The following is a 27,919-nucleotide window of genomic DNA, read 5'->3' on the forward strand; positions in this document are numbered from 1 at the left end:
ACACACACACATATATATATACACACACACATATAATACCTATCACATTTCTATCATTCATATGTGTGTGTGATAACTCTTGCTCTTATTTGCGTGGGATTTTTCTTCAATTTTTAAAAGTTAAAATATAATTATATAATTTCTCTCTTTCCTGTTCTTACCTTTTTCATCTCTCATTTACTCCTTAGGCCATTCTTCGATTCACCAGTCATGACCTGCAAACGTCCCAACGTCATTCAAGCCACTAAAGCAAGCACATCACACATGGGTCTCTGCCATTTTAAGAGCAGTTGCCTCCTCCTCCCCCACTGTGTCTGTTCCCTCTGCTGACTGACTTTTCTCCCTGCCTCACTTCTGGTCATCCTGTCCCTCTGTGAGATAGCTCACCCTGTCCATGCCCCTCTTTATTTATCTACCCCTAAGTTCCCTTATACTACCTTATGGATTTCATTGCCCACAGGGCCACCGGCTACTCTAGTACTCAACTACTCAAAAGGGCATCTCACAGGCGCCACACACCTGCGCTGGCCAAGCTGGAATCTTGACAGGTTCCCCAGTGCAGAAATGGCTATCTGCCTGGTTGAAGCTGCACCACCTAGGAGTTTTCAGAATTCCTCACCATCTGAGTGGTTGTCTAAGTCTTGTGGTGGTGTCCATTCTCTACTGCTGTATAGAACAACACCCCCTAGCTGTGCCCCTGCCCTATCCCTACTCCTTCATATGGCAGAGAACGACTTACCCACAATGCAAATTTTAGAATATAATTTCTACTTCAAATGTTTCATTGAATAAAATCCAAACTCTGCTTATTTCGATACCTTCCCCTTAAAGCCCGAAGCAGCTGGTGTAGTTTTTTTTTTTTTTTTTTTGGTATTGTTTTTTGTTTTGTATTGTTTTTTGTCAACTTGACACAAACTAGACTTATCTGGGAAGAGGAAACTCCACTGAGAAATGCCTTCATCAGATTGTCCACAGGTCTGTAGGTTTGTTCATTTGCTTGTTTTTTACCTGTGGTATGAGAGGGCCCAGCACACCCCAAATGGAATAAGAAAGCAGGATAAGCCAGTAAGCTGGGTTCCTCCATTGTCTCTCTGTCAGCTCCTTCCTCAGTTTCCCTTTATGAACTGTCGGCCAAACCAACCCTCTTCAGCTGCTTTTGGTCATGGTGTTTTACCACAGCAATAGAAAAACTAAGCACTTTTCCTGGACTCCTCAAAATGGTCCTACCTTCTTACAGTTCTTTTGGTCTATATCTTAATTGTAATGAAATAGTTTTAATTTATTTAATTATTAAGCACTTCTTTGGTCCTCTGCGCCTAGGTTGGACAGCACATTTGTTGAATGTATTATCTCTGCCTTTTGATGATGAACCCTTCATAACCTAAGAGTAAGCAGGACAGCTAAGTGGGTGTAGAATCCAACACTTGAGTTATTTCCCCAAAGTCACACTGGAAGCTGGATGGAACATTTCCAGCTGCACTCAATGGCACCAGCGCCTTTTTTTTTTTTTTTTTAAACTACATGGCCTGGGCAGCTTTTGGCAGCTCTGGAAGACTCAAGCTTTATTTCCCTGTTGCTTGCCAGCTGACTTTACTCAAAACTTCTTGCCTAGCAATCCTTGAAAGCATGTCTGTGGCCACGAAGAGCCATTTAAGGGGAAACACAGTAACAAAATGTCCACCAAGAATCCAGCTTTGTCTCGTCAGAACGTTTAAATATCAATACGGCAGTCTGCAGTTAATCAAGTACACAGACCTAACTTCTAATTTGCTTCTTTTATTGGCTTTCTGAATTATAAATATAATCGTGGGAAAAAAATTCCTCAGAGTCAAGAAAAGCATACAATTTCTCTTCCTTTCTTGTTCAGAGTGACAGTGGTTAACAGTTTATGTGTACATATAAAAATCCAAGTTGTTGTTGTTTGGGAACGTTGTGACAAACATAAGAACAGATCGGTCTGCAGACTGTCAATCTTAACATTTCCAGGACCACTGACTCAGAATTCCTTCTTGTGGATGACCGTACACACGTGGCTCTGCGCTCAACCCAAACAACTCGCACTTACTTCTTCCTGCGGCTGTAAGTAAGACTTCGTGGTCTTGGTCGAGCTGGCTGAAATTCAGTCACCAGCGCTCGAAAGTCAATGGCATCCCTTTGACTAACTCCATCTGACAGCCTTCTGGAAAAAAAAAAAAAAGCAAACAGGTGTAGAGTGTTAACTTCTCAGTGTGATTATCTCCAGAGGGTCGACCGAAGGCCTTAGCCATAAGGATGGAGGGGAGAGGAAGCAGCTTCCAAGCGCGTCCCGGGTTGTGGGGACCAGGCTCTAGGTTCGGTGTTGAGGGCGTGCCGACTCGGCCGGCCCACCCAGCTCTACAAACTAGAGCAACTTCTCCATCCGGTCTCCCCGGCTTTTTCCCGGGCCTCACCTTGGTGCGTAGCGCTCTGGGGATCCTGGGGAGGCGCTGGGTTGGGGGTGGGGGAGCGTCCCGGGTCCCGCGTGATCCATGCTTGGGTGTGGTTGGTGCTCAGTCCAGCGGCACCACGGGGGTTCAGCGTTCAGATGTCTTGCTAAGCCCAACTTCTGAAGTCGTCGAGCTAACTCCGCACCCAGCGCCTCCCGCATCTTGCATTCTTGGCTTCCCGAGACCCGAGTGGAAACACGTGGAGGCCTCATCGTGTCTTTGATGGCTTCACAACGTGAAGGTCCGAAGACGCCAGATAGGCACCACCCTCAGGCCTTGAGCATCTATCTAGGTGGTTGCCGCTACTATGTACGCTGAGAGCAAAGGTCAGGTGCACTTGGGTTTCCCTCTTCTCACCTCCCCTCGTGGATCCCGCTCACAAGCCACTCGGAGCCGTCTAGGCTTAGCTACACGCCAGCGCTGGCTGGAAAATTCTCACCAAGCGCCACGCCCTGGTAGCTGAAGAGTTTAGACCAGACCCTGGATCTCAGCAGGGTTTGGGACTCAAGTCTCAGCTGTTTTTCTGGGGGAGGCTACTTCCTGGCGGGGCGGGGGAGACTGTAGTCTTTTGGACACTGTGCGCTCCAGTGAAGCCTTAGGTTTTCTCAGTGCTACGAGGGGCGGAGAGCTCGGGAAGGGCCCGGGGGCGCAGTCCCAGCGGGACCTGGGAGCCAACTGGCGGGAGGGTTCGAGTTCGGCCTTTCCCAAACTTGGGCCACGGGGCGGGAGCGCGGCCGTCCCGGCGGTGACGCGCGCGGTGGCGCGGCGTGTGATTGGAGAGTCGGGCGGGGGCGGGACCGAAGGGACGCGGCAGGGGGCGGCGGTGCCGGGAGCCGGGGCCGGGAGTGAGGCGCAGCGGCCGCCGCGGCAACAAGTGCTGGAGCTGAGGCGAGCCGGAGCCGCCCAGACCCCGCCGGGCCGCCCGTCCGCGCATTGCGCATGGAGCGAGAGCGGCGGCGGTCGCGGGGCTGAGCCGCAAGAGCGGCTGGGACGTGGATGCGGCCGCGGTCTTCCGCCCCGCCCCGCCGAGCTGGAGGTGTCCCTAGACAAGGTAGGGCCGGGTGGGTGGGCACCGGCCCTGCGTCCCCGCCCCGCCGCGCCAGTTCCGGCCGGTGTGGGCGCCCCGCGCTCTCGCCGCTCTTCTGTGGCTCCTGCGGTGTCTGCGCATACGCTCCATCGGGTTCCCCTCACCGCTCCCAGTCTCACTTTCCTGGCCTCCGCACATCATTTCCCTGGCCTCCTCACCTCCCGGATATCCTCACCGGTCTCCGTTCCTCCTGTCCCGCTTCCTCACCTCCCGGTCCTTCTCCCCTCCTTCACAGCCTCTTCACCTTCTCCCCAGTCTCCCGGCCTCCACCTCCTTCCTGACCTTCTCACCTGCTCGACCTCCGCTCTTCCTGCACCCACAGGGAGAGGGCAGCGACACCCTGAGCCGCGCTGTACCCCGCGCACGAGGTGCGGGCCTGGGCGGCGGGGGAGCGTCGCGGGCGGTGTTCTGCCCCGCCCGCGCACTGCGCTGGTCTAGGGTGCCGCAGGGGCAGATCAGGTGTTTGTGAGCCGCTGGCTGCCGCTCTTCACCCCCATCCGCTGGCACTGTTATCTTCGGGTCCCCAAAGACTGGTTTCTGTGAAACTTCAGGAGAACCTTTCGCGTTGACCTCTAAAAAAATATTCCATGCCGCCCGCGTTGAATGATTAACTAGACTCAGGACTGCCTGGGGAGCTGGCCCTGCGACTGGCAGGTGGGCGCACCTGAGGGGCGGGGACCCTTCTGGGGACGCAACACCTAACACCTGCTTAAATGCACTCACCTAGGGTCCTCTGAACTCCCGGGTCTTGTGTGGGAAGGAAGCTCAGTGAAGACTCCTCTCTAGTGTCATAGTGCGTGCGAGGTCATCTTGAAAAGTAATGCACACTTGGGTAACCTGGGCTGGCCCCATGCTCGCTCCTGCCCCAAATACAGGGCGGCTGGCCTTCGCTCCCCTGCCCACTGTGGTCTCCCAACTTGACTGCTTCAAACGATTAAACCTGTTCTTCTGCCCCCCTCCGCTCCCCGCCAAGCCGTAGCTTTTTCCAGGTTTCGAAGCCAGTGGGTGAAAATGGGCTTCGTGTTATTACAGATTCTTCCAGGGTATTTCTTTGTGCCTCGGAAAGTGATGGGATGGTTAATGAGAGGGCCACTGGACCTGAGTGGAACTAGGAGGGCGGGACCGGGGCCCAGCCTTAGCGCACTTCTGTGGGGTTTAGACCGCGCACTCGATAGGGGACCGGCTCTGGGGCAGGCCGGTCACTTCCCTCCTGTTCTAGTCCAACTTCTGTTTCTTTTGAATAGAGATTATGAAAGCCGATGGAACCCCGGGAAGTTTTTACGCCGGTCCTAGAGCTCTTTATACGGTTAGGTTTTAAGACCAAAGAAGTGTGCCGGAGCCCTGTAGAACTCGCCCGAGTAATTTCCGGCCTTTGCAGTGTGTACAGATGTGTTTATCAGCAGATCTGCTTGGAACTCCTTTCTCGGCGTAGAATACTTCTTTTCCCCCTCAGGACTCAGCCTGCCGTTCTTAATTTAGTGTTTTTTTGTGTAGATGCCGGATTCTCTGCTAAACTTAGGAGTCCGTTCTAGAGGCTTGCTCTGCCACGTGCTGATAAATGACAATGTTTTTTCCTTAAGAGGCTTGTATCCCCTATTTAGTTTCGGGAATGGGATACTTGGACGGTAAGATTGTTTTTAAGGACAAATAAGATGCATAAGTGCTTATAGAGATCATAAGGAAGTTCTTGGTGGCCTCAGCTTACCTTTGCCAAAAACCAGTCATCTGGTTGGACTGTTCAGATTTGTCAGATTTGTCCAGCCTGAAACCACCCAAGCTTGACCGACAGAGATAGCAGATTTTTAAGACCTAAGGGAGAGGTAGTCTTTGAGAGAAACATAATTTGTTTATGAATTGTTTTTCCCCAAACCCATTGCTTTTGAAGGCCTGAGCACAGAGATGGTTTATGGTTTTGAAGATATACTTGCTTTAAAAAAAAATCGCATGGTGGTTCACACACCTTTAATCCCAGTACTCAGAGGCAGAGGCTGAGAGGATTGCCCGAGTTCAAAAGGCCAGCCTGGGTTACAAAGAAACCTTGTTTCAGAAAGCCAAAAAATAATTTAAAAATAATTTGGATTTCCCTGTTCTAACATAGTACAGTTAGGCTAAAAAGGGAAAGGGGAACCGATAATTTCCTGTTGACTCTGCCCTATACTGTTGGTTCAAATGTGTGTGCTTGTTTTTTAAGGGTTATATTAGGAAACAAGATCCACCAAAACTCAGAAATTATCATAGAGGTCTTTTGGTCTTCTGTAATTGCTTTGGGGTCAGAAATCATTATGATCAGTTGTCTGGCAGTTTTTAGTGATTACGGATTAAATCGTGAATTGAATGAGGCTCACTTCATTTGAAAGCAGTAAGTATTACCTAACAACTGAAGTGGTCCAGTAAAGGAGATAGTGCATCGCTCCAGCTCACCTCACCTTGGCCTCCCTAGATGGAGCTCTGGCTGTCTCTTTTTTTCCCTTTCTGGACGGAGTGGGCACTTGCTGAATATATTCAAATGGTAGGATGAATGTGTTCCTCTCTGGAGAGGCAATTACTGTTTGTTTAAGAGGTGTGCGCATGTGTGAGGTGAGGCTTTTTGAGAATTGATGTAATGATTTCATCACTACCCACTGCTGGAGAAGTTTGCCAGTCTGCACAGAGCCTGAGTGGGAAGCATGAGGCACCAACTGTTTGTGGAGGACTTGTTCCTGGGGCAGCTACTACTGGGAAACATTATTCCTACTGAGTTTTCTATTCCTTTCAACTGTATGTTGCCCCTTCTGTGAGTTTTTTGTTGTTGTTGTTGGTGGTGGTGGTGGTTTTTGTTTTTTTTTAAACTCTTGCTGCCTGCTTTGATTGCTTGGTGTGGCTTAATTACTGTAACAAAATTCAAACTCTTTGAGAGCCAACATTGTATCTGATTACAGTCTAATGCACATTTTTAACATTTATGTAAGGTTAGGTGTCCACATTTCCTTATGTAAATGTAAGAAATTATTTGAAATTATTTTCTGTTTGTCTATAGACATTCCCTCCAGCAGGGTTTAATTTTTTTTATTTTTTTTTATTTGGTAGGGAAATTCCCATTAGTCAAGCAATTGATACTTGCCACTTTCCATTGTTACATTTAAAACTAGGTTTGTGTAGAGCCTTCACTTTGGTGTAATTACAATGTATATTGCTTAGTAGACATTCATTTCTTTCCCTTTAAGAAACAAACTTACTAGTCATGGTGATCAGTTCTAGGACTATAGCAAGACTCCCTGAGCTGTGCTAAGGTAAGGTAGTTAGGAGCATGAACTTGGAGTCTGTTAGCTGAGCTTTTCCTTTTAGTTAATCAGGCACAGTGTGAGGTTCTGTTTATGTTACGCAGTCAGACCCTGAGCTGCTTCACTAGGTTTCTGTGCTCCTTTTCTCTTTTCTTTTTCTTTTTTTTTTTTTAAGATTTATTTATTATATATATAAGTACACTGTAGCTGTCTTCAGACACACCAGAAGAGGGCATCAGATCTCATTACAGATGGTTTTGGGCCACTATGTGGTTGCTGGGATTTGAACTCAGGACCTCTGGAAGAGCAGTCAGTGCTCTTAACCACTGAGCCATCTCACCAGCCCATCTCTGGGCTCACCATAGATTGGTTTTCTCTATCCTGCAGTTAATTGGAATCAGCTGTAGCATATGTAGTGTTTTATAAGCCGGGAGATTTGAAAGCTGGATTTGCCCCTTGCTGTGTGATGGTGGGTAAGTTGCTTGGTCTCCCTGAACCTCAGTTTTATCAATGTGAGATGATAGGAAAATTAAAGTGAATGGTACCTGGGCTGCTGAGATTCTCAGTGAGTTTGGGGGTACCTGTCATCAAGCCTGACGTGGACTTCATGAGTCTGGTGGAAGGAGAGAAGCAATTCCCACTTGTTGTCTTCTGACCTCTGCTTTTGTTTCATGACTGGTGCTCACAAGTATGTGCTCATACATGCAAATTTAATAAAACACCAGTACCTAAGATGCTGATAGCTAAAGGAATTGTATTTTCGGTTTAAATAAACTACATTAATATAAAAGCTAATAAGTCTTGTTTTGAGACAGTCTTTTTTTGTTGTTGTTTTTTGTTTTTTGTCTTTTCTTTTTTTTTTTTTTTTTTTTTTTTGGGACAGGGTTTCTCTGTATAGGCCTGGCTGTCCTGGAACTCACTTTGTAGACTAGGCTGGCCTCTGCCTCCCAAGTGCTGGGATTAAAGGCGTTTGCCACCACACCCGTCCTTTTGAGACAGTCTTAAACACCCTCTCCACCCTGGCTCCCTGGTACTCAGTATATAAATCAGGCTGATCCTCAAACTCAGACTCACCTGCCTCTGCCTCCCAAGTCCTGGTGCACCTCCCCACGCCTAGCACATGTAGGTCTTGCTCTGTGGCGTTTAGTTGAAATAAGTTGTGTCTTTAAAGCTGATGACCTCCTATTCTTTTTTCATTGACTTATCTCTGAGGGGCCACACTTGGCTGTCTCACCTGGAGCTGTTTGGGCACCTGGCTGGTATGAGCTAGCTTGTAACAGGTGAGGTGATAGAGTTCTCGAGGAGCCGTGACTAAGCACTCAGGTGCTCAGACGGCCTTTACCACTTCATGTTTTGTGAGTGAATTATTCCAAAAGTGAGAGCACATTGCAGTTGCTTTAATTGCATGTTTCACTCTGACCGGTTAAACCACCCTCATCTGTTAATGGACATGTCTCATTCTTGTTTTGTTTTGTTTGAGACAGGGTTTCTCAGTGTAGCCCTGGCTGTTCTGGAACTCACTCTGTAGACTGGGCTGGCCTTGAACCCAGAAATCTGCCTGCCTCTGCCTCTGCCTCCCGCCACCACTGCCTAGCACATGTCTCATTCTTAACTGCAACTTGGATGATTGATACTTCACTCTTTTGCTTTGTTTGTTTATTTTCTCCTAAAAGGATCTTTTTATTTACTTTACTTAGAAACAATATTCAAGATATCTTAAAGGGAAATGCCTTTGGTTGCACGGCAAGTTAAGGATAACCTCCTGTCACTGACTTCATTTGTACCGTTCGAGGGGGCTCACCTCTGCATTTTTCAGCACTTCTGGAATAACTAGGAAAAGCATATTGTTGCTGCATTAGGTAACATTGACACTTGTGGATCTGCCTTAGGGGGTGCTAGCAGATGATAGCAAGTCTTTGAAAACCTAGGCCTGAGACTGTCCACATAGAAGCTGGCACATTGTTTGACAGGTGATGGCTGCTTGTGGCATCTGTGTTTGCAGGCAGATTGCTATGGTCTGGGTCCCCTTTGTGCTGTTGGGTCTGGAGTGTTTCCACACACAGTTACAGCATATGTTGGGAGCAGACAAGAAAGGCTTCCTGAGGAAGTGGCATTGAGACTTCACCTCACAATGATGAATGAAAAATGCTTCAAAAGGAGAAAGCAGTTGGAGGGCCGAGGACACAGCAAGAGGCTCAAACACGCAAGGTCAGAGGAATACCCGCTCCACACCCCAGCTTTGGAGAACATGGGAGGTGACAACCTTAGTGACCATGTAGAGACAGGAGGTAGTGGAGGGCCATTGAGTGATTTTGCAGATGTTGAAGAAATGAGCTTGAGGTGGAGAGGAGGCACACTGGGAGGCTGGTGTAGTTTGTGATCTGCAGACTGCCTGCTTCCTGGTATTCTGCATATGTGGTCTCACAAGCTGGAGGGATCCTTTAAACATTGAGATCTGGAGGTCACCTCTCTGTGCTGACTCCTCCTGTTTCTGTTGAAATGTATTGGCAGTTCTGGGGTCTACTAGAATATCTACCTCTGTTCTTCTCTCCCTCCCATTACCATTCTGCCCTTTGGCTCTTGTGCCTACCACTCCCCTTAGGGGTGCTGGTGCTGCCTTGCTCTCCCTGGCCATCAGCGTTAGCTTGTTCCCCAGCCTCTGTCTGTTTTAGGCATGTTGGTATTTGTCCAATTACCTCATTGGTTTTAGAAAGGGAAAGTTGAGGGTCCCTGGAGTGGTCCAGGGTTAAAGTGTACATTTCATTTGACAGAATCTAGAGGTGGGAAAATACCGACTCTGTGAGGGGGTGGCATTTGGAAACATAAAGGCAGACGTGGGGAAGGGTGAACCTCAGGCAGATCTGACTGGGTAGAGTTTGGGGTGGTGTCTAAGAGGGACCCAGGGACCAGAGTGTCTGCTAAGGGAAAGCCCAGCAGCAGACTTGGCCCAGCTCTACCTAAGGGACTGCCATTTGTCCCCATTTTGAGGACTCTGCCTGGGATCCAAAGCTGCCAACGGCAGGAGAAAGAGGAGAGTGGTGCTGAAATCACGGTAAGCTGTGTTAGGATGCAAGAACTATGACCGTCTAGCTGGGAAGGTCAGCGTAGGGCACCAGCTAGGAGAGCATGTCTGTGACCACCAGAGAGGGCAGAAATTGACACTGCTGCTTCACCCTGGCCCTAGGGGCCAGTGTCTGCTGTTACTGGAGTGGGACTCTAGGGCAGTGGCCTTGGGTGGGTAGCATGACCAACCAGACCAGTAGAGATTTTATTGATGGTGGTTTTTGACTCTGGGGATGATGACAAGCATCTTGGTAACTATGGCAACTGGTTAAGGGCAGTATTTCCTGCCCTTCTTGGGAGGGAAAAACAACCAAATTAAGTCTTAGAGTTGGCTGGTGAGTACAACTTTAATCCCATCTCTGAGAAACAGAGGCAGAAAGATCTCTGAGTTTTAGTCCAGCCTGGTCTGCTGAGACTGTCTTCAGGCTCTCTGAGACCACATTCACACATGGGTTGAATGTATGCTCCAAGTCTGTTCTGTGAAGGTGCTGACATTCTAGCAAGATTCTGTGATCCGTGAACTCCACACTTAGAGTTCATGTTGAGGATTTTAAGAAATTGCTTTTTGGAATGCACTACGTGTGTGTGTGTGTGTGTGTGTGTGTGTGTGTGTGAGAGAGAGAGAGAGAGAGAGAGAGAGAGAGAGAGAGAGACAGACAGACAGACTGACTGACTGTCTGTTGGTCCCTGGCTTTCGAGTGCCTGTGCCCTTAAATGAATCCTTTAGGTCTGCTTTAGGTCTGGCCTTAGATTGTCAAGGGAAGCCCAGTGACATTTAAAAATTGAATTATTTGAGTTATTTGTCTAATACAAAAAAAAGATCAAAGTGAGTTTATAAACAGATGCTTCCCTCTTAATCTTGGAGCTCTGTAGTGGAGAATTCAACCAAAGATGGGAAATATTTAGAAAAAAAACAACAACAAAAAAAAAAACAAAAAAAAAAACCCAAACAATAGAAAATGATACAATAAAAGTAACACAAGTTAAAGATACAATGTGACTCTAGCCCTTCACTGTGCTAGTGTAGCAGGCTCTGTAGGATAAGCTGAGTGCCCAGCCATCTTTCTGAGGCATCTTTCTGAGGCTTTGATAGGCACCAGTTGTACCTTGTTTGCTTTGCTTGTTTAAATGAGAGGCAACCATTTTACTATTCTTTGCCACATAAGGAATTACCTCTCTTCAAATGAACTTAAAATATCTCCTATTTTTAACTAAAAATATACTCCTATTTTTAACCGAGTGTTTTCTTTTGAGTTTTTGTTCTCAAGGTTCCATTGGGTCTTCTATTAAAAAGAAAAAAACTCTTTATAATGGAAATTTTCAAATCCGGTAATGTGTTGAAGCCTCAGGCAATCCTGTTCTTGCCCCACCCTACCCATATCCTGTCTGCTGCAGGCTCTAAGCAGAGGGGAGAGGGAAGTGTCCTGGGTAGGGTGAGGCAGATAAACCCCTTCAGCCCTAGAGGGTGGATTGCTGCAGCCCTAGTTCCTATAGTAGTAGTACATGCTGGGATTTAGTACTGAGGTGATGGGAATTACTTATTCAAAGAGACTGGGTTTCCAGTCAGTTCCTCAGTGTGCCCATATATTGAATGAATACTAATTTTTCTTGGTGAGTGGCCAGAGAAAGATACATTACTATTTTGAAGGTAAATGTGTTTTAAATCTATGTGCAAATATTTAAAAATTGTAGCCAAGACAGTCCGCAGATACCGTTCAGTAAATTGAAGTCTAAGCAACGTCCAAGAGGGTAGAGATTTGGAAGTGAGGCCTGAGGGGAAGGGTGGCTTGTTTGTGTCACCCCAGAGCCAGATGTCCTAGGAATAGTCTTCTGGGGGAGATGGATGGATGGTCCCTTACCATAGGGCAGAGGCGTCTGGATGCATGGGAAGAGTGAGACTTGGTTCTTACTGGTGGGGTGCTGGGGGGCATCCATCTTTTAGGGCTCTTGAGGTGTGGCATGTACAGTCTGCCTCTCTCTGGGCTCAGAGCCAGTCTCAGCTTTCCTGGAGCCATTCTGTTTGGCAAAAAGGCCTGGGAGGAGATGTACATTGAGGGGACTAGATATTCTCTTCTTTTAGAGGCGTGGGATGCTCTGTGTGGGCCACTAAGAACCAGGAGGTGATTGTACATACAGTTCCCACAGAGAGCAGGGACTGAGCCTGGCCCTTCAGGGATGGGGTAGAACTAAGAATCAAGAGACCTGTCAAAGGCATTGACAGTAGCACTTCTGAGGGGTCAAGTCCCTGAGAGTGCTCGATGGGGTGGCTGTCTTTCCTCTATGCCTCTACTCCATACTGCTTCTTGCTGCCTCCTGCTTCTCTCAGAAGTCAGAATCTCAGCCAAGTTTCTGGCATTAGGGGCCAGTTTCTCCCTAAAGTGAGGAAGGAGACTTAGTAGCCATTTTCCTGGCTTATGCATTCTGTGGGCCCTTGATTATACCTACAGCTAGAAGGAGCACAATGAAGACTTAGGAGTGCCATTTGTTATTTACAATTTTCTACTTAAAGAAAATCTGGGCTAAAATTAACACACCAAGTAATGAGTTCCGTTATCTTTGTCTGTTTTGCCTTGCTAAGTGTGGAGCCCAGGTTCTGGATATTCTAGGCATGTGCTCTGCTACTGCGCTGCACCACCAGGTTCTGCTGTGGTTTCCATGCCCAGGGTTTTGTTTGACCCACACTGATCTTGGATCTACTGTGTAGTGAAGAACTTCTGTTCTTCCAGTTTCTACTCCTAATGCGATCATAAGCATGTGTGGTGCTAAGGATCCAATCCAGGGCTTCTGGCAGTCTAGGCAAGCACTCATCTAGCTAAGCCACATTGCCAGTTCTCACGCCTGTTTGTAGAAGAGTCAGGTAGCTGTCCTCTAAGAGACTGTAATACAGTAAGTCTAGGAGGTCTGGAGTCTCAGGCTGTGGTCTCTTATTTCCCTTGGTGTCTTCTTCACAGTAATCAAGGACGTGTTCTCTTTTGGGAAAATGTGTTACTGGAAGCCTCTGTCCTAACAGCAGAGAGGTTGAAACTTCCCAAAGCAATTTATTAGGTTACTTAAAATAAACACAGTGTTTGAGATACTCTTGAACTTTATTTCATAGAGCATAGGAATTACCAAATATAGTTAGTTAGAATTGAGAAAGACAGAGTTTGCCCATAGAGTATGTGCTGAGAATAGCTTAGGTGTGTGTTGTTTGTGTGTTTGCTTTAAGGCAGTCTTGTTGGGTAGTCCAGATGTCTTCATACGTACTTGTGATTCTCCTGACTCCCCAAGTGATGGAATTATAGGACTGTGACACCAGGTCTAACTTTACATAGGTGATTTAAAATTTTTATTTTAAAATTTTTTTACTTTGTGTATGTGTGTGTGTGTGTGCACACGCGCGCGCGTGCGTGCGACATATGTGTGTGCCCATTGAGGCCAGAAGGCCTGGAACTGGAGTTACATACAATGTAGCTAAGCCTCTCATGAGATGCTGGGAATTGAACTTGGGTTCTTAGAAGAACAGCCAGTGTTCTTAACCACTGAACCATCTCTCTATCCCTTAATTAAAAATTTTTAAAAGATTTACTTTTATTTTAAAGTGTGTGTGTGTGTACATACATACACATTTGCCCCTAGGGGTTAAAGAGGACATCAGAGCCCTTGGAGCACACTGGTCATGATCATTCTAATAGTTACTTAAAGTTTGTCTTCTAACTGTTTTAACTGGCTTTTACTGTATGAGTATAGAAATGGGTACCCAGCCCCCAGCTTACCTCTACACCAAGATTACCAAGCCAAGATCAGTGGCCTGCTTATTTCCAGAAGCAATTACACCCTTTATATAATGGGATTCTGTTTCTAGTCCAGTACGGTAATCTATGCTTGTGCATTTTTATTAATTTTTAATTGCCTTCTTCCTCCCTTTCCCCATCCCTTGGGCCTGTGTTTGTTTATAGACCTACTTAGTTGTGACTGTTTCCTAGCGGTGTTTTCAGGTATCTCCACTGTCTTGAGGATATTACTGGGTAATGTCTTAGTAACAGCAAGTGGGGTATTAAGGAGAAAAGGTTTTTGACAAAACTCACTGTAAAAGAACTGGCAAGTAGCCAGCCAAGGACTAGAGGAGAAATCGCGGTTCATGTATGAATCTATCCAAGAATGATTGTCTCAAGCACTGTTAGAGACTTGATCAGAAAGCGGAAACTTCCCTTAAAGCTGGGCGTGGCTGGCTGTACCTGCTTGCTACCTCAGCACACTTGGGAGGTAAGTCATGAGGACCAGGACCTCAAGGCTGCCCTTGAGGAAATTGCCCCTGTGTAGGAAATTCAAGACCACCTGGTTGAAGACCCAGCCTGAAAAAAAAGCGGCAGAAAAGTCTTCCCTTTCTGTCCTCCTGTTTCCTCCTCTGCCCCTGGAGCCCTGTGAGTTTCTTGTCCTCAGCTTTGTTGTCTGTGGAGTTGCAGACTGATTGGAAGTAAGAGTTCTGTTGTCCTGTCACACATGTCGTTAGAGAGTGATAAATCAGATAAACGTGCAGGAGATGCCAAAGGCAGAAGTAATAAAGCTGCCCCAAAGTGGGTGAAGGGGAACAAGAGGTTCAACTTCATGGAGCTTTTTCGTTTACTTTGTTAGTGAACTAGAATTAATAGACTGTGGAAAAAGACCTTGTCACCAATGATAATTCTCCCTGAAGGTTGACAGTGACATGTTGGTTCTCCCTGTGGGTGACCTCAGCATAGTGAGGCCCTAGCCTCTGGGGACTTTGGTTTTCCTCTGTAAATAAGGAAATCTATACGGTTGCCTGGATTAGAAATGTGTTTCTTTCTGCAGTTGGGCTGCAATCCCGTGGGAATGCATGTGTGGGTTGTTGAGCGAACAGTTGAGTGCAGTTGTACCTGGTGCTGTATCTGATTGCCTTTTCTGTCTCGGACAGGTTGGTTGCAGGGCAGGAGAGCCTGGGTTGTGGTACTGTTCCCTTCTGTCAGGTTCTGCTGCTGGACGGAGCGGAGGGCTAAAAGTTCTAACAGGATTGCATGAACATGTTTGTGGCAGGGCTAGTTTGAGCCTTTGCCAATCTTTCATTCTGTAGTGGGAATAAGTAACTAATCAAGAGTAACTCGTGAGTCATAAAACACCCAGGGGATTCCAGCCATGGCCTCAATGGTGCTTGCTACCAGACCAGCATTGCTTCAGTACCTCGTTGACCATTTGCTATGGGTCATTTCTTTCTCAATTTGATTTTTTTTTCTTTTTTGCTTTTGTTTTATAAAAATCTCAGTCCTTGGTTTTTCTGAGAATTGTTTTATGCCCCTTCAAATATCAACAAATGCTGGGATTTCAAGACTGCTCTTCTGTCCTCTTTGATGTTGATGGTGGTAGACAGCACAGGAGCACAGACTCTAGGTCAGGTTCAAAGGTCAAAGCTCAATCCTACTGGGATTAGCTCCCCACAGTTTAGTTGCTTTACACTTGGGAGCTGGTTGTGAAAGGTGAATGACATGAGGATATCTGGACAGAATACTGGGCAAAGGACAGAGCAGGAAACTCGGGAAAGAAGCCCATGAGAAGATGATCAATGAGAAAACCAAGACATGTTCTTTTCTGGTGGAGTGAAGAAGAACGTCCGAGGGAGGTCAGAGGATGACCTTGTGTTTCTGGGTATACAGTGGCAGAGGCCAGTCTGACCTCTCTCTGGTGGGTGAGGTCACAGTACTTCCATGCTAAATGACTTTGAAAGCATGTGTCGTCTTTGCCATTTTACTAAAATATTCAGATGCTTGGAAAAGTTAGGTGGCACACTGTCACGTTTTCAGTTAGAGGGGTTGACAGGAGAGAAACAGTCCTGTGTCGTCTGAGATATGCAGAGCCTGGCGGAGGCAAACCATCTGTGCTTTCCAGAAGACATGCCTCAGTGAACCCCAAAGCCAACTGCAGTTTTTTAAAAAAAGAAAGTAATAATTATCTTTATCTGTTTATTTTGTATACACTTTCAGCTAATGCTACAGGGGAAAATGTTAGAAACCATCCCTATGGTAGAGCTAGGCAGAGATAGTAATGCATCCAATGCTTTAAGCAGGGGCAAAGACAATGAAACATTGTAACTGTACCTGCATGCCAACTGCATTTATATTCACCATAGACTGTTTCTTGTTTGTATGTGATGCAGCCGATCTGTTTTCACTTTTAAGCAGAGGTGTGAAAGAAAACATGTAATCTGTCTGGCAGCCCAGCCCAACACCAGCAGTCAGTTTCTAACTAGGAGAACCCCTGCATCCACCAGCCCCATGCACTCCTGTCCTGGTGGCTCCAGAGCCATCTGTCTGCACTTGCTTTGCCTTCCCACCCTAATTCTTGTGCACCCTGCCACTCGCCGCCATACTTCCAAAATTAGCCCTGCTACACAACCCCCTCAGGTCCTGTCTTGGTCCCTGCTGTCAGTTAAAGCTGTGCCATTTATTGCCTCTGCTTATTTCAGTGGGGGCTCTTCTTTGGTGACCTCTCCCCTTAACTCCAGGTTAAAGGGACAATAGTATGGTTAGAGGTGCCTTTGGGTTGATGGCACAGAGACTGTCAGCTTGCACTGGTTCATTGGCTACTTACCGCGTCTGCTGCAGATGCACCTGCTGTTGCCTGCCTCTGAAAATGGATCTGGGCCGTTAGCTATTTCCCTTCACTCTCTGTAAGTTGAAGGCTCCTGTCCTGCTGGTAGGTAAAGAGGTTTTCTTTCTTGGGCTCTTGTCTATGAATTGTAAACGGGTGGTCCCGTTTCTAAAGTATGGGTTGCTTTTCTCGAGCTCCTTGACGCCAGGCACAGCCCGTCTCCCCTCCCCCCACCCCCATTCCCACCCCCGCCCTGCACTCCCCCCTCTGGTACCTGGCAGTGCTGTGTTCTCAGTCTGGGAGCACAGTGAAGCCGTGAGGCTGAGATGGCAGCGGTCTGCATGCACCCAGCCTACATGTGCTCAATGCGTGCGGCTGGCTGTATAGTGAGAAAGCCATCTAAGCAGCTGTGTCCTGAACTGCACTGGTCTGGTCCCTGTAGTAACTTAGAATTCTCCTGAAGAGGGAAGGCCTGTCAGTTCCTGGCTCCAAGAACATTGTGATGTTTTCTGAGATTTCTTCTCAGGATGGACACTGATCACTATTTCTGAAGCTCAGGTCCCCGAACTCCAGAGAGCCTATGTTCCCTGTTCCCTTCAGTAATAATAGATTGAGGCCGACTTACGAAATGTAAATACTTATGTGTAGTTCACCAGCCCACAGTCGCCAGGGTAAGTGACTTTCCCATTTTTTTTTTTTTTCAGGAAAAGGTTATATGTATTTATTGGTCCAGCTTCTACTTTATCTTCACTGCTTTCAGTGACTTTGTCAGATGCCTATGTGTAGGCCCCCCTGACAGAATATGAGGGTGAGCTGGTGTTCCATGGGGGCCCTGAGCTTCAGCTCCAGGAGTCCTGTGGGAAGATGTCCTGTGAGGATACATACAAGTGGCGCTTGACTTGGGTAGCTTCATGTGCAGGGGACTGATCAATGTGGGAGTTGTGCGTTGTAGTGAGCAGCAAAAAAGAAGCCAAAGAGAAAATTCTGGGTTTTCCCCCATGCCCAGGACCAGAGAAAACCCTGTCTGTTAGACATTCTGAAACTGTTCAGGATTTCAAGAGTTACAAGTGTTAATCTCTGTGTCCTCCTTTTGGAGGTTCAGTGGGTGGATGAAAATGTCTTAGTCAGTGAAGAACAAAACTGGAGAAATGTGCTGTATTTAGTATTTGGTGCCAGAAGCAGGAGCCCCAGAGGAGAGCTGTTGAATGATGTGGTATTGAAGACAAGAAGCTGGTCTGTAGATTGTTATCAGGCCATTTTACACTGAGGAACAGGCTTGGAGAGGTCAAGTAAATAGTAGTTTAGCTGATTATCGGATGGAAGATGTTGGAAGATGTCAGACTGGTTTTCAGCCTGAACAGTGGGTCTAAGCTATCTGTCTGCTAGCCCTGGGTGTTTTTTTTTTTTTAAAGGTGTTTTGTTTTTTGTTTTGTTTTTGTGTGTGTGTGTGTGTGGTTTTGTTTTGGTTTTTGAGACAAAGTTTCTCTGTGAAGCCCTGGCCATCTCCATAGAGCAGGCTGGCCTTGAGTTCAGAGATCTGCCTGCCTTTGCCTTTCAAGGGCTGGGATCAAAGGTGTGTGTCACCTCTACCTGGCACTTGTCCTATTTTTAAATTACATAACCTTTCCACTGAGGACTGTACCATTGTTTCCAGCTCTATTAAAGACAGGGCAAGGCGACCTTTGTTGCTTATTTTTTCTCTTCTCTTTCTGAATGGTGTGCATGTATTTACTTGAAGGATAAATACAGAGGTAGATTTCTTTTTTTCATTTTGTTTGTGGTGCCAAAGATGGAATTCAGGGCCTCTTGCATGCTGGGCAGGTGCTCTGCCATGAGATAAACTCTAGCCTAGCTCTGTGATTAATTTTATTTAAATGATAAATTTCACTTGAGAAAAAGAACCATAATGGGTTGTAGAGGAGGAAAAGGTGAAGATCAGAGCATGTCCTGCCAGACACTTTGATCTATACTTCTGCCTGTCGGGACATGTGGCTGAATAGAATATTTAGAAATACTTTTTTTCCTTTTTAATTTTGATCATAGAGGGGAGAAAACTAGTAACTAGGAGCCCAGTTCCTTAGGCTCAGCCTGTAGTTCTTCTGTGGCTTGCAGACAGAAGACCCTGGCAGACATACTTTCCCAACCTGGTGCCATGGGCACTCCCGGGGTTCTCCTGCTTCACTGGCAATACCTAGCCAGGCCTCATGTACTAATTAGGGCAGAAGTCTAGGAATGGCCCAGGCCTTCTGGTCCTGCTGGTCACCTCCTGTTAACTTGTCATCTGCCGTTTTGTTGGAAGCTGTTCTCTCCACAGGAGCACTTAGCTGCAAACTGTGTCTGCTTCTGTTTGTTTGAGCAGGGTCCAGGAAAGGCTAGCAAGGATCAGGCCACAGATTGGATCTTGGGAGGTAAAGGTGCTAGGGAAGCCAGGCTCCCAGAGCAGCAGGGCCCAAGAATGTACAGTGACTGGTCTTGTGGTAAAGCATCGGGCTTGGGCTTGCTTCTCTCTCCTACTCTCTGTGAGATTGGTTGGATTTGAACAGCAGTGAGCCGGCTCCATTCTCTTGTGTACAGTCATAAGCCTGACTTAATAGCTTTACCCTAGCTTGACTGGCAGTAAACCAGGATGCATTCTCTTTTGTACGGTCACAAGCCTGACTTCTAGCCTCACCCTAGCTTGACTGGGTTGGTCACTTTTAGTTTATTAACTTTCTTTTACTCCTAATGTGTGTTGGCAAGATTTCTGTTGCTGTGACAAAATGTCTGTGCTAGACTTAAATAAAGGTAGAAACATTTATTTGGCCCATGATTTTGACCATGGTCACTTTATCACATTGCATTTGGGCTTGTGGTGGCCCAGTACTTCATGGTGGGAGCATACAGCTGAGGGAACCAGTCACCTCATGACTGGAAGTGAATTGAAGAAAGGAATAGATTGGGCCCCATTTTACTAACTTCCTTCCACTAGGACATGTCCCCTGCAGGTCCCACTACTACTTGGTAGTGGCAAGGCAGAGGACCAGGCCTTTGGAGGACATTGAAGGTCCAAGCCTCCTAGCACCTTGGTACTGGGGGAGATGCAGGGCATCTTGGTACAGACTTTAGGTGTGACTAGGATGTGTTGCTGGGGCTGTCCCTGGTTAGCTATTGGGGTGGGGTGGTCATGGCTCAGTGAGAACAGGTTGTCATGAATTTGCTTAAGTGTTTGCATATCTTTCAGAACTGGAAGGAACCTCTTAGCAGCCTGCACTTCGGTAGCTTCCAGTGTCTTGTCTATGAAACGCTGCAATTGCCCAGTGTTTTGGAACCTTAAAGGAAAGAGTCTGGCTGGCCTGGGTAGCTGCAGTCCTTCCTTCGCTCTTGATTACAGTTAAACTGTCAGGGTGTGGTGGTGTGATGACCTCCTGGGCGTTGGTAGGCTATAGGCTAGGATTACACAGCTGCTGGTTAGTGCAACAGGAAATTGGTGACTTTTGACAACCATATTTTGTGTGGGGGGAAAAAGAAACTTAAGAAATGAAGTCAAGAAGAAACTAGCTGGCTCTCTGAAGGACAGAAAGATTCTGGCCTCATAATGTGGTTCCAGGGCAGTCTGCCCCAGCTGAAACTTCCCTCATTTATGACATGTCAGCATAAGATACATTTTGCCTGAGTAATTAATAAATGTTACTAATCTAACCTGCCTCTTGCATCTAATTCTAATTTATGGTACTTTTGTGAGTTGAAATGTATGCATATAAAATTTTAATAATTACTTATTTTAAATAAAAATAATCACTGGAAATAAGACTAGTGCTCCTTCGTCTCTTTCCTCATGGTCGCATCCACTTGCATAGAGTCCCAGCTCAGCCATTCGGCAGCTGCATGATCTTGGGTCGGTCCAGTCACTACTGCCTGTGCTCAGTGTATACGAGGCCAACAAACATTTAGAAGAACATTTAGAATGGCTTGGAAGGATTGCCAGCCCCAGGTGCCAACAGACATACTCATGCTTTACTTCTCATTCTGAGAGCCTTTCTAAAGAGTGACATTGCACTTGGAGCTAGGCATGGGATGTGCACAGAGCCTCAGGAGGCTGTGGAGGTTGGGGGGTGGGAGCCACGCTTCGGGGATCCACAAAGTCTCCAGATAAGAATGGCCGTGGGGCCCAGCCTCTGTTACAGTTCAGTGTTACAGTTACAGTGTTGCTGCCCAGGAACCAATAGTAATAGTAAGTACTTCCTGCGAGTACTCACGTAGCTTAACACAGCGGTTATGTCTGGTAATCCCTCTCTCGCCCCAGCATCGCCTTCCCAGATATTTTAGCTGCAAAATAAAAAGGGAGTTTGTTGTTGTTGTTGAAGTAACTTCAATTTTGTAGAAGTCTGAAAAGTATCTGTCCTTAGTTGAGTGGTGGCACACACCTTTAATCCCAGCACTCAGAGGCAGTGCATCTCTGGGTTCAAGGCCAGCCTGGTCTACAGAAAGAGTTCCAAAACTACACAGAGAAACTGTGTGTGTGTGTGTGTGTGATGGGGGTGGTGGTGCTGCTGCTGAAAAGTGTTCTTGTTGGGGAGAAAGTTAAGATTCTGGTGTTTGCGTTGTAGTAGGACTTTTCTGTTTTAGTTCAGGGCTTCATAGTGTTGGGTGATGCCATTTCTCTAACTTTGGTGTCAGTATTTCTTAAATTCCTTTTAAGCAATGTAACTTCCTGGGGTGCACCAAAACCCACAAAATGGACTGCAATGGGACTTAAACTACTTAGAGAGAGCTTTTCCCACAGTTTCTTTTTCTTTTTTTAAAGACTTGGTTCTTTGCCTCATATCTCCCTTTCTGTGAACTTCTGTCGATTTCAGAGTCTAAAAGCAGAGTTCCCATACAAGAAGCAGTGTCTAGGTCACAGTAAAAATGCTGTCTAGCTTTGGGGGATGCGTACTTGAGACACTCTCCTAAGGTAAGTGAGGAAGAATACCCACTTGCAAATAGTGGAAAGGGTCCTCCAAGCCTTTGGAGACTTAGGGTCTGTCCAGAACGGCTTCCTGAAGGGGCCTGGAAGTGTGTGCTAGACTCCAGGCCTCCAACCTTTTCATTCTTGAGCCAGCTCCTAAAATTTCACCAGGTACCTGGGTCAGAATGACAGCAGGGATGGACACTTTTCAGACACATCCCCACCCGCCCCACCTCAGTCATCTTGGATCTCTTGCTTCTGGGTGCTGGGATTCATCATGTGTGCTGCCACCACCACCACACAGCTAAGGACAGACACTTTTCAGAATCCAGTTCACTCCTGACTTTTAGGTAATACTCTGCCTCCACCCCTGTTTTTTTACTCATGAAGTGGCATCCTGGGAACTTGGCTGGGGGTTGAGGTAAGTAACAGTCCAGGAAGATTCTCAGTAGACTGGACCTCTTAAGTGCATTTGGGAGGACACTGTCCCTCAGAGAGCTTCATGTCCATTCACATGTCCCAAGGATTAATGGGACTAGGGAGGTGGCCAGTGCTGAAGCACATTGGTTGTTCATCCAGAAGACCCATGTAGCTAGCAACAACAATTTTTTTTTTTTAAAGATTTGTTTATTATATTGTAAGTACACTGTAGCTGTTTTCACACACTCCAGAAGAGGACATCAGATTTTGTTACGGATGGTTGTGAGCCACCATGTGGTTGCTAGGATTGAACCCAGGACCTTTGGAAGAGTAGTCGACGCTCTTAACCACTGTGCCATCTTGCCAGCCCCTAGCAACAACAATCTTAGTTGCTGTTCCAGAGGATCTTACAGCTTCCACTGGCTTCCGCAATATGTGCACATACATGTGGGCAAACACTCCTATGTAGTTAATTAGATGATTTTTAAAAAGGATTGGTAGTCTTAGGAGAAATGTCACATGGCTCAAACTGGATTCCAATAATCCCTGGCCCCACAGTCCTGGTGTGTAATTAATTGGTTTACCTGCAGTCATTTTCTTACTGTTTGTACTGTACCTAAGGAGACTTAGCGCTAGGATTTCACAGCCTGCTATGCTAAAGAAGTGTGTGTGTGCTTCTGTTCTGTAAACTGTTATCGTTTGTTTATGGGTCTCTCAGTTCTCTTACTAAATTGAAAAGTCTATGTGTAGCCTTGAGCTTTTGCCTGTCATCACAGTGTGCAGTGTTCTTTTTCCTGAACACCCTTTCCAGACGTTTGCCTCATGGTCATTTTCTCTGTTCATTTCTGTGTTTTTTCCTTGTTTCATCTTGCGGAGATGGGAGAAAGAGCTCACAACCAAAAGACTAGTAGTTCTGAGGGAAGTGTACTCGCACACTCCTCTGTGTGTGTGCGTGCGTGCGTGCATATTGACACATGGCTCCTACAGCACACATCCTCAGTAGAGGATGAGACCAACTACTAGTGCAAGCTTCATCTCCTAACTTGTTTGATATGGGGTCTCTCTTGTGTTCCAGCTCCCTGCTTCCTGTTGGAGCACAGGGACTGCAGGCATGCTCTGCAGCTTTGTGTGGTTTTTAGACGCTCACACTAAGGTCCTCTGCTTGCATAGCAAGTGCTTTACCCTCAGCCCCATAAAGGCCTCATTTTAGCAGTAGAACTGCCAAGTTAAAGAGATCCGTTTGGGGAGGGCCTGGAGAAATGATTCGGCGAGTAAGAGCATTTGCAGAGGACCAGGTAGTTCCCCGCACCCACAGGGCAGCTCATAACCATCTGTAACTCCAGTTCCAGGGGAATCTTATGCCATTCTCTGGCCTCCATGGGCCCAGTCATGCACTTGACACACATGAATACATGCAGGTAAACACTCATATACATAAAATACAAACAAAAGTTCTAAAGAAGAATGGGAACCACTTACTTTTGAAAAGTGTCTTTTGGAAGGACTGAGTTGGATATGTGGCCCATTCCTGTAATCTCATACCTTGGGATGTGGAGGCAGAAAGATGGGAAATTAAAAGGTTGTGTTTGGTTACATAGTAAGTTCAAAGGCAACCTGAGTTTTATGTATGACCTTATTTCAAACAGACAAACAACAAACAAACAAACAAACCGGTCAAACTGTTAAAGTATCAATGATTTTTTTCCCTAAGTGAAATGATTAATTCTTCAGCCACCATCGGATACTGGTTAGATTTTCAAAGATTTACTTAAAAGTTCATCTGATCTGAGAAGGACGTGAACAGTTAGATATTATTCAGGCTGTGTGACCAGGCATGCTTTAAAACTACTAAAGAGTAAGACCTGTTCTATGTTTTTGTTTTCTTGAGGTATAAAGCAGCTTTTCCCCCTGCTCGTTCAGAGGTTGGGGTAGTGAGGGACAGAAGGCTGCTTCTTTGAGTGTCCCTTTCCTGAGTGCAGTGGCTTAAACAATGAAACCAAGGAAGCACTCAGGAGGCATCCGGTGTGTTTGTAGCAAGACCCTGTGTCCTAAAAATAAAGTACCCCCAAACAAACTCTTTAACTTATTGACTGGCCCTTGGTATCTATGGAGGTTTGGGTTCTAGGATCCTCACAGATAACAAAATTTGTGGATGTTCAAGCCTTATGAAGTGGTGCATTTGTAAATGATCTACCACATTCTCCTGGGGGCACATTTTGTTCGTTGTTTGAAAGAGTGTTTTATGGCTTAGGCTGGCTTTGAACTTGGTAGGTAGCCAGGGTTGACTTTGAACTCCCAGTCTCCTTCCTTACCCTCTAAGTATGGGGAATCAGGATGTATCCCAGTGCTGTAGGCTCCTGTGCTCTCTGGTAATCCCTCCTTTCCTTAAGTCGTGGGCTACAATGTAGATACCAGGAGTTGTTACATGGTTGCAGATACCAGGAGTTGTTACATGGTTGCAGATACCAGGAGTTGTTACATGGTTGCTTAAGGAAGACGAGCAAAGCCGGAACTCTGCAATATATGGTACAAGAAGATTTATTTCCTTTTATATTTTTATTTTTAATTACTCTGTGTGGGGGTGAGTGTTTTTTTATCTGTGTGTGTATGTAACATGTGGGTGCCTAGTGTCTGAGAAGGCCTGAAGAGGACACTAGAACCCCAGAACTGTAATTATGAGTGAGTGTGAGCTGACATGTAAGTGCTAGGAACTAAACCTGGGTCCTCTGCAAGAACAGCAAGGGTGCTTAACTGCTGGGCTGTCTCTCCAGCCCATTCTTTCGTGTATTTACACAATCTGTGTATCTAGACTTATGGAGGGCTTAACTGTAAGCTGGCTATAGTAGGCTCTTTACCCACCCACTACTAGATATAAGAGACACAAGTAGCCTTTCTTTGATTGAAGTGTCCGTAGTAGAAGTTTCACAGCAAATCCCCCTTTCAGTTTGGGATTCTCTGTTGGAAGCCAATGAACTTAAAACAATCCACCAATTTTCATTTTATTTACATTGGTAGGTTAGGAAATAATTCGGGGTTGGTCTGCATTTTTAAATGACAGACATTAAGAGCAAATTACATGACACTGTACTTAGTGTAACATGTAATTTATAGTGATATTATGTGCATGTGTACATATTGGATCACAGAATTAAAAATTTGCTATTATGAATTGTAAGTGACTTAGTTTGCAAAGCTCTGATTTGTATGTATGTGCCTTTTTAAGCAAAGTAGTTGAACAGTCACAAGGTTATTTACTTAGTGATATTTGCTTCTGCCCTCCAAGTGTCTAAAATACATTAACCATTACATAGTGATTGTAATGGGCCAGGCAGGATTTCAAAAGCCTGTGTGTAAAAATTGCATATTTTGTACAACCAACCCCCTTTGTAGATGGAAAAGTTGAGATTTAGTTTGAAACAGAGCTGATGAGTCAGGAGTCCTTATTTTAGAACATTTATTCTTAGGAAGACGTTTTTAAAAATATAGAATGGGTCTCACTGTGTAGCCTTGGCTGGCCTGGACCTGGGCAGTTCATCTGCCTCTGCCTCTTGAGTGCTGGAAGTAAAGGTATGTGTCCATGCTAAGCCTAAAGTGTCTGTGGGCATCAGAGTCACAGTTCACTAACGTACTTCCCTGCCTTTTCCTAGGTATGAGAGATGAGTGTGGGGCGTCGAAGAGTCAAGTTGCTGGGCATCCTGATGATGGCAAATGTCTTCATTTATTTGATTGTGGAAGTCTCCAAAAACAGTAGCCAAGACAAAAATGGAAAGGGAGGAGTAATAATCCCGAAAGAGAAGTTCTGGAAGCTACCCAGCACTCCCCGGGCATATTGGAACAGGGAACAGGAGAAGCTGAACAGGTGGTACAATCCCATCTTGAACAGGGTGGCCAATCAGACAGGGGAGCTATCCACCTCTCCAAACACAAGTCACCTGAGCTACTGTGAGCCAGACTCGACGGTCATGACAGCTGTGACAGATTTTAATAATCTGCCGGACAGATTTAAAGACTTTCTCTTGTATTTGAGATGCCGAAATTACTCGCTGCTTATAGATCAACCGAAGAAATGTGCAAAGAAGCCCTTCTTACTATTGGCGATAAAGTCCCTCATTCCACATTTTGCCAGAAGGCAAGCAATCCGGGAGTCTTGGGGCCGAGAAACCAACGTAGGGAACCAGACGGTAGTGAGGGTCTTCCTGTTGGGCAAGACACCCCCAGAGGACAACCACCCTGATCTTTCGGACATGCTTAAGTTTGAGAGTGACAAGCACCAGGACATCCTCATGTGGAACTATAGAGACACATTCTTCAACCTGTCCCTGAAGGAAGTGCTGTTTCTCAGGTGGGTGAGCACTTCCTGTCCAGACGCAGAGTTTGTCTTCAAGGGCGATGATGATGTGTTTGTGAACACCCATCACATCCTTAATTACTTGAATAGCTTATCCAAGAGCAAAGCCAAAGACTTGTTCATAGGTGACGTGATCCACAACGCTGGGCCTCATCGGGATAAGAAACTGAAGTACTACATCCCAGAAGTCTTCTACACCGGGGTCTACCCACCGTATGCCGGGGGCGGTGGATTCCTGTACTCCGGCCCCCTTGCCCTGAGGCTGTACAATGTAACTAACCGGGTCCATCTCTACCCTATTGATGATGTTTATACTGGAATGTGCCTTCAGAAACTGGGCCTTGTTCCAGAGAAACACAAAGGCTTCAGGACATTTGATATTGAAGAGAAAAATAAGAAAAATATTTGTTCCTATATAGACCTAATGTTAGTCCATAGCAGAAAACCTCAAGAGATGATTGATATCTGGTCTCAGTTGCAAAGTCCTAATTTAAAATGCTGAAATAGACATGAGCTGCATTTCACAGAAAGGCCTAGCCTGACTAGTTCCCATGGTGTGCTCTCACAATAGGTGAGTTCTGTGTGAGGCTATTAGCCTTCATGAGCAGGTAGCCCCTGGGCTCCCAAGCCCTCAGTCCCTCCCTTGCCTTGTGAAGAGGGAAGGCTGAAGACAGCTCAGCATGGCAGGGTGAATGAATGGTTATGACCCTTCCTCTGGCTGCCGGTCCTCAGTTTCTAATTTGTTTTCTCTCTCCTCCACAATTATATGTGTGTGTGTGTGTGTGTGTGTGTGTGTGTGTATGTATGTGTATATATATATGTAGGACACAACCTGGTGGTTTTGTGAAATGGAATTCTATGTATTTTCATAAGATTTTGAAAGTTGTCTAGAAAGTAAACTGATGTCAACCTTCCCTGTCACCCAGCAGTATTGTCCTTGTTACTAGAAACCGTTACTTCCTTTATGCAAGGAAAGCCACGCAGTGCGTGCAGTTCATCTTGTCAGGGCTTATGGCCGTGAGGACAGAGGGGATTTTCTTTTACTTGTGTTTGGTTTCCTGGGTGGCATCATGGTAGTTAACCTAATTGTAGTATTTGAAGATCATGAGTGTGATTCCCTAATGGCCAACTGAAGACTGAGTAGCCCGACAGCCATGTGGATCTGTGAGTGTTCAGAGTGAGACTGGGAAGCATTCGCGACTTCTGAACTTTGAACGTGATTAGTCAGTTAAAACCCCAAGATTCTATTCTTGCCATATTATCACGTATTCCTTAGATAAAATTCTGGGTAGTGACACTTCCCTGTCTCAGTGTAGAAGTGCCTGTGCTTTTATTTATTGTTCAGATCAAACACCAAAACATTTTCTTAAAAAATATTTTGTGTAATATTTTATTTGTATACAGTGTTTGTGAAATATTTAACTAGAGCATGATATTTTATTTTTTCTCATTTTTTAATTCTTTGAGAATTTCATACAATGTGTTTTGATTGTATTCACCTCCCCATCTCCTCCCGGATCCAGCATGATGTTTTAAATGTTAAGCTGTAACATGTTAGATAAAGTTAACTCTCATTTTTGAATTTTAAAATTTGGATTGGGGGGGGTATGAACTGCTAGAGAAAATAAAGTTCTGCCAAAATATTGCATATACTAATATCTTGTAACATGCTTTCTTGAAATATTTTTGTGCTTTAGAGGGTTCTCACCTGTGCTACAGGGGACTGGGAAAAAGTGGAAATAAAGTGATTGTATTTTTTAATCATCA

At 45.8% G+C, this 27,919-nt stretch overlaps 2 protein-coding genes across 4 annotated transcripts; one reads left to right on the plus strand and one right to left on the minus strand.

The window, feature by feature from the left end:
* Positions 1-46: 46 nt before the first annotated feature.
* LOC110304432 (uncharacterized) lies at positions 47-2,697 on the minus strand. The gene is made up of 2 exons (XM_021175830.3): positions 2,430-2,697; positions 47-2,179 (listed from the first exon to the last, which is right to left on the minus strand). Exons 1-2 carry the CDS (start codon positions 2,675-2,677, stop codon positions 2,062-2,064), a joined length of 366 nt encoding a protein of 121 aa, XP_021031489.1. The 5' UTR covers positions 2,678-2,697; the 3' UTR covers positions 47-2,061.
* Positions 2,514-27,919, plus strand: B3gnt2 (UDP-GlcNAc:betaGal beta-1,3-N-acetylglucosaminyltransferase 2). Of its 3 annotated transcripts, none has more exons than XM_029483244.2 (2): positions 2,514-2,791; positions 25,452-27,919. In XM_029483244.2, the coding sequence occupies exon 2, from the start codon at positions 25,461-25,463 to the stop codon at positions 26,652-26,654; it is 1,194 nt and encodes a 397-aa protein (XP_029339104.1). In that variant the 5' UTR covers positions 2,514-2,791; positions 25,452-25,460; the 3' UTR covers positions 26,655-27,919. The 3 variants fall into 3 exon arrangements, with proteins under 3 accessions (XP_029339104.1, XP_021031487.1, XP_029339103.1); XM_021175828.3 differs by lacking the exon at positions 2,514-2,791 and adding an exon at positions 3,288-3,516; XM_029483243.2 differs by lacking the exon at positions 2,514-2,791 and adding an exon at positions 3,888-4,206.

Source organism: Mus caroli, unplaced genomic scaffold (genome assembly GCF_978045245.1).
Source record: "Mus caroli unplaced genomic scaffold, Mus_caroli_1 scaffold_13, whole genome shotgun sequence".
Taxonomy (NCBI): Eukaryota; Metazoa; Chordata; class Mammalia; order Rodentia; family Muridae; genus Mus; species Mus caroli.